An 8,065-nucleotide genomic window follows, 5' to 3' on the forward strand; every position below is an offset into this window, starting at 1 on the left:
AACAAGAGAGTGACTTGACCTTAAAAGAGCAGTCAATGAAGCAGCCTTTGCATTTTCATAATTAACTTTACCTGAACTTGGCAGAACAATAACGCTTCCAAGGCGTTTAGCAGAGTTTGGGTGCTTATGAAGAGTTATCTTTTTTCTTTATGGGAAATTAGGTACCTGTATAGTGCGTTGCAACTCAAGAAGGGGGGCGAGGGTAAGACAGGCCGGGGAGGAAGAAGCAGACAGATCGCTAAAAAGAGAAGGAGGTTTCCCACTTTCTTCTCCAGCGTTCGATCTGCTTCCTCCTCCCCGGCCCGTCTTACCCTCGCCGTACCTTCTTGACTTCCAACGGATTATAGCAACAACAAGGACTGCAATGGTTGGCAGTACTCACTGTTCCCACAATTGTTTGCAGCACTCACTGGTTGCACTGGCATTTGCAAAATCGTCTATTGACAGTAATACGAAAGTACATTTCATATTTTAATTCTACAGTAGCAATCATAGCTCCTCTTCATGATAGTAGTGGATTGTTGCAGCCGCTCTAGTGCTTAGCAATGCATTGGGGGGACGTATAAAAGACTGTCGTTTAGGATTGACTCGAGGTACAAATGCTGTTGTATAAGGAAAGTCGAAGAATTCGTTGTCACATATACACTGAAGCACATGAGCACGCATAGCATTTTTATCAAATTTATATGAACATGGATCTCTTCCAGCCGCAATGCAGAATGCGTGAGCGATTGCAAACAATCCACAATCATATCCATTCTCCTGGGCTTGTACAGGTTTAGACTCAATAGTTACCATCTCTATGCCTTGCCCCAATATTCTCCACAACTGTGATACTGCACTATCTGAGATACCTCCAATAGAGTCCAAAAGAAACACAGTGTTATTTGGTGCACCATAATTCGTCACAGTGAGCCAGTGACCAGGGACATGAAGTATTTGAATAAATTTGTCTTGTTTCCGAAACTCGTTACACTGTCCCAAAAGAGGATCTTGTAGTCCACCAACACGACCAAATTGGTCCCGAAGAATGGCTTGCGCTGTGTTTATTACATTATCATCCAGAGTTGTGGGCTTTAGTAAATCTTCGAAATCCTTTTGCGTCATTAAACGAGCAGCGTGAGACCCCCCAGGCAAGTCTTTCATGTACTGTAGTGCACGCATTTCTACATTTGACAACTTTCTAGTCCCATGTGTATTTAGTATATCTTTCTTTATATAACTGGCTCCAGGAGAGTTAGATGTCAAGCTAGTCACAGATTGTACTGATTTCATTACAACATTTGATACGTCCATATCATTTTGCGTGTTCTGAAGACCTTGCAAAAAATATATTGTGCTGGAGGTACAGTGGGAGGCAAGTTGGCATGTTTCTTGTTTGGCATCACAGTTTCCTTAGATTTAGATCTAGCTCTCTTTTTTCTGGGCCTACCCCGGGGTGACTTGTTAAGTGGAATACTCAAGGTGACGTTTGTACTATCAAAAGCTGTTCCGTCTACAAGGTTAACTGGCAATTTTACATCTATCTCATTATGGTGTTGCAGTTCCCGAGCAGGTAACCTTGAGGTTTGAGCCCAAATGTCAGCGGCTTTGCAATAATCGTGATCTGAAATAATATGTCTACCAATCAGGGGATCAATTTCTTTCATGTCTAGACTTGCTATATGAATGGGTTTCTGTGAATTCTCTGTATCATTACTCAACATCCCCATTGCTAAATTCTTTTCATTCCCATTATAATCCTGCTGTTTATTCAACTCCCCTACATCCTGTGAGGTTTTGTTCCTTGGATATGTGGTGACATTTATGAAAAACTCCTCAATCTTCACCATTTCTTCCTGGAGTTCCTTTGAACTAAGCTGTGCCAATGTGTTAGCAAGGCTCTTTGACCATTCTAGAAGTTTGTTATGGACATACTTATATCTTTCCTGAACTGTGTCAAGTTTTGGACTTCCCTGCTTTGCTACGGTTGTAGTGACGACTTGCGGAGTTGCTGGAGCTATGTCTGTAAAATCCTCTGTGAAATCAGATTTTAACCATCGGGTTGCAACAGATTTTACGTCAAAAAGATTAGCTTTAAGGACTGACCGAACTGCAAAGATGTGCTTGCAAGGAAGTTTATAATGGTTATGAAATGAGCATCTGCAAGCAGTCAGGTCCTGAGATACGTGGTAAAGGTTACCCTGCCATCCGATTATGTGTTCTCCTTTAGTCATGCTGTAATTCCAAGTATGGTCTTGAGAAAATAATTCATACTGCTTATAAATGAGGTCCCTAGCATACACCGTGCACTTACTAGATACTTCCAGGTGAAAGCTGTCCATCTTAAGAGTATCAATGCATACCTTGCTTTCTTTGAATTGTGCAAAGCTAACTGACAAAGCCTCATGCTCTACATATTGGACTAAGCCCTTGACTGCTTCAACTAAATGCATTTGTGCGCTCAGAAATTGTTTAATCTTTTGGTTGTGGCTTTCCATTCTATTATTGGTATTATTCCCAAAACAACAAATATCCCAACGATACGCGTGTACCCACATACGCCTACAGGTGTGCCAATTCTTTAAGTAGTATTCAAAGAAGTCAGGGTCCTTTTGCGTTTCTTCTTTTAATTGTTTCAATAGAAAATTGTACTTGCTCTCATCATGGGCATAAACAAGATCTAGGAGTATTTTCTTTACTGCCTTTTTGTCTATTGTGAAAGGGCTTTTTTTGGACACTTTATCATGGAGAAACTTTATCACATGCCAAGAACATAGCAAAATTTGGCAACCTGGAAGCAACTGGCCTATAATGTTCATTTCATTTAGATCCTTATCCATCACTGCAACTTTACACTTGAACATCACGACAGGATTTAAAGCTAAAAATTTGGCTAAGGCTGATTTTAGAATTTCAGAGGTCTCACGTTGTACAAAAGCATAACACAATGGTCTTCCGTGACCCGTGCTATCCTCACAAAGTATAGCATGAAGAACAAAACCCTCAATGTTTACTTTGTAAGTTCCGTCAAAGAACAACACTTCTGAATACTTTTCTGTAAACTGCTGCATTAGCTTTGACTGAAGTAGTATAAATAGGAGCTCATCTCTCTCGTTTTTCTCTATATGTACTCTCCAACCAGGGCACATGTTAACTAGGCTTTCCATTTCCTCCAGCAGAAGAGACCCATGATGTAGACTATTTTCTATCTTTTTAATCCTGCCATGCTTCAAATTCCTCACATCTTGGGATGTAAGGTGCTTCCCAGTCTTTTCTAACACAACTTTTTTAATATCCTTCGACTTAACTTTGCAGGTAAGAAGATCGCCAATTTCCTCCTTCTGAAGATCAGAGAGCAGCCGAACGCATTTATACCACCTGTAGATGCTTGGACTAACTTCATGAGTTGGGTGGATGTCACTGAACTCCTTTACCTCGTAATGAGGGTAAGGTTTTTCGCAAAGAGTAAGCTGAATTTTAGCAGTGCAATTTTTACCAAAGAAACGCTGGTTACGGCGAATACCTCTTCCTCCCGGATTGCCCTCTCCTTCATGAACGCATGTGAAAGTAATGCGTGAATAACGAAAAGGATCCCCTGGTTGGGTCAGCTTATTTACGCCAGAACGTCTCACTTTCATGGGATGACAACCATCTGCCACCCATTTTTGAAAGACCTCAAAGAAGTCATTGAAGTTGTTAAAAGTCATGCCCTTACAAAGTTGACCCCCTCCTGACAATCTTTTCCTCAACGTACCTTCGGAGGAACTGCATGCTAACGCACTATCCTGATGCCCTACACCACTATCCTTCTTCTCCCCTTGATGGTTCCCAACTGACTGCCGATTGAGTTCTTTCTCCTTCCCATGCTGTCCAGGTGGCTGACTGCTCTTGTTTTGGGCCACAAGAGCAACATTTGCCCCTAGGGCAGGAACTCCAGGGCCTTGTCTCTGAGAGCATGCGGTGTCAGCGCTGTTATAAACCCTCGAAACAGGGGGCCTACCACGTGCCACAGAATTTTTCATTGCTCTCACTGACACGGCAGCTCTTGAAGATGACAGACCGCTGCATGTTCCCTTCTTTTTACTGCACCCATGAGAGGGCCCTCCAGAGTACGCCTCTGTACGGCTTCTCCCTACCATGGGAACACCTTTGACGTGAAGGTGGTTTGGCCTCAATGGCACACAAGGAGTCTCCCTTCTCCTCCGCCTCCGCCTAACCACAGTCCACTCGCTAGAGCCACTCTGAGCATGGAAAGCAGGATCCGTGCTTTGAGCCGCCTGAGGGAGGGGATCAGTGCTCCATGACACAGCAGAAGACTGTGTGCAGGGAGGCACACGAGCCCCTACCACGCATCTAGCTGTAGCATTGGCACCTCCTCGGTCGTGCCTCTGCACAACCACCTTGCTGTCGGTGCCTTTGCTACTGCCAGAGGTGATGGACACAGAGCCCCCAGAGGAGGAGGGACACACAGAGCTACCACCAGGTGTGCTAGCCTTGTGTTGCACCCAGACTCCCCCAACGAGTGGTGGAGCACGGCCAGCGGCATGCGTCACTGGCATCCTCGAGGACTTTGCTCCTCTCTGCCTCAGCTTGTGAGTGGCATCACCACCTGCACTTGGTGCGCTCACTACCACACTCGTCGGCAAGGGGTTCTCTGTCACTGGTCCAGAGGACACGCTGCTCTGTGCTACCGGAGGGTGTTGCGTGCAAGGCACGCAGCCCACCACCGCACCTTCGGCAGAGGCACTGGCACCTCCACAGTCATGCGTCCTTGGCACCGCACGAGTGAGACGTCTCGGGGGCCTCTGCACAACCATTGCCCAGGTGGCGGTACCCTTGCCCATGCCGATGGCTGGCACAGTGCACGTGTTCTCTTGCAGCTCACTCGACGATGCAGGAAGCCCTGCATCGTCACAGCTGAGGGGGGGGAAGTTGGACCTCCCCGCCCAGAACTCTGCCAACTCACCTGCCTGGTCTCCATACTGCCGGCGCAGCTCCTGGTGCTCCTCCTCCACGAGGTCCCGCTGCAGCTGGAGCTCCTCTGCCTCCTGGCGCTGGCTTGCCACCACAGCCCGGACACCACCTCGGAGGATGCGGCCGAACACCTGGGCCATCCAATTGTTCGAGTGTTGAGCAAACTAATACAAACTATTAAAATAAAAATAATAAAATCTGCATGTAAATAGCAAGATAAAACACAACCACAAAAAGTGTGTTAAGAAATATTCGACTGGTGTGGATTTTATGTACCATTGCAAACAGTATGGGTGAGAACGCTAGAGAGCGTGGCGATACACGCCATGCTGACATCAGCGCAACCCTTGTGCATATTTGATGGCATTAAATGAATCCTTCAAATGTTCACCTTTGGCATGTGCCAGGTTAATTGCTCCTAACAAAATAGTGGACATAATGATGTCAATGAAAACAGCCTATATTGTATTATTCCAGGTCACTGCTATAAATTCTTAAGTTGAAGATTGCGTAGGGGTGAGACAAAACATGTCGAGCAATGTAAGATGACACAAGATAGAGTAACAATGCAATCGGATGCCTCTGGATATATCATCACATCTTTTTAGAGAGTACAAAATAAAAACCGCACTGCCACTCTTTTTTGTTGATTTAAGCTGCACACAAACCGCTACTGCTTGCAAAACGGGGCCTCTGCATCCTCATTTTATGGCAATGAAAGTAATAAAACAAAAAGCGCGAAAAGTGTTCTTGCTAACACAACTAACCTCGCTGCCCCTCTTGTTGAAGTGGACGCCGTCCGCCTTGAGCATTCCATTCCAGTCCTGGCTGGTCCCGTCGACGAAACCGTGGCCTTCCTTGCGGCACAGCTCCTGCAAAAAAAAGTTGGTCTCCCGAGCTTCCCTGTTCTGCTCCTGGAGAACCTCGGCACCGACTGCCCAGCGATCATTCCTCCGCAGGCTCATCTGCCTCGGAAGAATGGCCGAGAAGGCAATCCGGATCTGAGGGCTGACCTTCAAGACCCGAGACACCAGCTCACGAAATCTGGCGATGCGCGTAATGGCACTATCAGCGGTGTTGTTAGTGCCAACGTGCACCACCAGTACATCAAAGTGAGGCAAGGCGTCAGCGATCATGAAGAAGAGCCGCTCGATCCTAATGCCGCTGAACGACCGAACCTCAACAGTCACGCTGGGTTTCAATGTGAAAGACCCGACTTGGTCTTTCAACATTGAATCCCCAGCCACCAAAACACGTGGCATGTTGAGCTTCGGTCAAGCACACAATACTAAGAAATATGACACAACAAAAATATATGCGTTAAAAGATCAACAAAGAACCAAAAAGGAAATATCAAGGCTCAAAAACGTCGATTCACGATAACTGCAGGTGGATGCGCAGAGGTTGTGGAAACCGCGGTCGGAAGACCCGTCGAACACAGCTGAAGGACACTGGGAACAATGAGCGGCGAGATGAAAGACAGTATGATGACAGCTACGCACGTGCGTAGCTGTCATCAGCCTTCTCCCGCCTTCCCGTCAAATAACGTGACCTCATGACGTCACACAAAACAACTGAGACAATTACTTAAGCATGCACAAAATATAGCACATATTATTTAATTACTGTAAATTTAATACAGAAGCATGCTTATGTAAATAAATAATTAACTTCATTTACCCAGTCACCTGTATTATTTTTGATAGCCAATCAGAACTCTGGGTCTGCCCAACGCTTGGCGTTGGGTCGACCGGGTCGACGCAGACACTGCCATTTAATTTCTCGATAGACGTCTTCATTTCGGATTCTTTCATGACTCAAGATGTGTCTCACATCGTAATTATTTACTTTGAAAAGTTGTTCGCGGAAACTTTATTTTGTAACATACTGTTCGATCCAGGCTGATATTCGTAGTTGTTGAAAAAATCAGTGCTGATATCTGTGCGTTCTCGCTGCCTTTTTCTCGCTCAGATAATTGTCATGGGAAATAATGACAATTATCCCAGCACAAGAATAAGAGAATAATTCCAATTTTTACAATATGTCCACGAAACGCATAAACTAATAAACGCTGCTCTCACCGCAACAACCCAAGACGGAATCCGAGTCAGACAGCTGAAGTGTGTGTGTGTGTGTTTTTATAGCACCGGTGTGACGCGTAGGACTTCATATTACATCCAGCGTTTAACTGTTTGTCTACCTTGATAACTATGTCAGAGTTTTTCATATGCTAAAAAGAAAACAAAATTATACCTTTCTGGAAAAACTATTATGGTTAAATAGAGTATTCTCGTGATCTTGGCATTAATTAGAGGCATACATTGCCGCGATTTGTATTAATAAGAATAATATTAAAATTCACATATTTGAATAGGTAATTCTTCAAGCTCTAATATAATTTTTTGCTTATGATCTAATTTTAAACGCGCGAAGAAATATGACAATGAAAACTGTGCTAATTATCATCAGTGGTGCCAATTGCTACATTTCAACTACAAAAAAAAAATAGTCTAAAATCAATGAAAACATTCTAGCTAATGTGAGAAATCCATGTAAAATTACATTAATTGTGGGTAAAGTATATTGTGCTATCAAAGTCGCGACTTTTGACAATCGGCGAAACGTCCAAAATCGCCGGCAATATACTTCCAGACCAAACTCCCCCAAAAAAGCAGTTTTTGAATAACTAGTTTTTTCATAACATTTATTTACTTCTGTATTTGCTCGCCGTCGTTTTGCCAATCTCAGCCTTTCCAGTTCGAAGGAACGCCTACCTGCTTGCACGTCTGCTCACTGCAGCACGTTTCATTGGCGTTAGAAGCCGGTGAAACAGTAGTGAGTTTTAATATTGCGTATACGAGCGAACTCAAGCCCTCTGTGTTTGCGTTAGCTTTGCGCGTTCCACACTGCGCGTGCGCGGAGCCCGAAATTGCGGTCTTGGATGGCGCATGGCGATGAGGCGCACGCACAACGTGGGGCACGCAACTCTAACGCAAACGCACACTGCTTGCGTTTGCTTCTATGCGCAATATTAAAACTCTACAGTAAGGTAGAGTCCCGTACCGGCTGCAGCACTACGTTGGGACAGTGAAGAGTGTTGTTTGCATTC

At 44.7% G+C, this 8,065-nt stretch overlaps 1 protein-coding gene across 1 annotated transcript; it reads right to left on the reverse strand.

Moving 5' to 3' along the window:
* Window positions 1–489: 489 nt before the first annotated feature.
* LOC120838536 lies at window positions 490–6,218 on the reverse strand. The gene is made up of 7 exons (XM_040208512.2): window positions 5,970–6,218; window positions 5,724–5,828; window positions 4,949–5,087; window positions 3,615–3,736; window positions 1,700–3,452; window positions 1,433–1,606; window positions 490–1,085 (listed from the first exon to the last, which is right to left on the reverse strand). Exons 1-7 carry the CDS (start codon window positions 6,216–6,218, stop codon window positions 490–492), a joined length of 3,138 nt encoding a protein of 1,045 aa, XP_040064446.2.
* Window positions 6,219–8,065: the final 1,847 nt, after the last annotated feature.

Source organism: Ixodes scapularis, unplaced genomic scaffold, assembly GCF_016920785.2.
Source record: "Ixodes scapularis isolate PalLabHiFi unplaced genomic scaffold, ASM1692078v2 PGA_scaffold1__304_contigs__length_218370807, whole genome shotgun sequence".
Taxonomy (NCBI): domain Eukaryota; kingdom Metazoa; phylum Arthropoda; class Arachnida; order Ixodida; family Ixodidae; genus Ixodes; species Ixodes scapularis.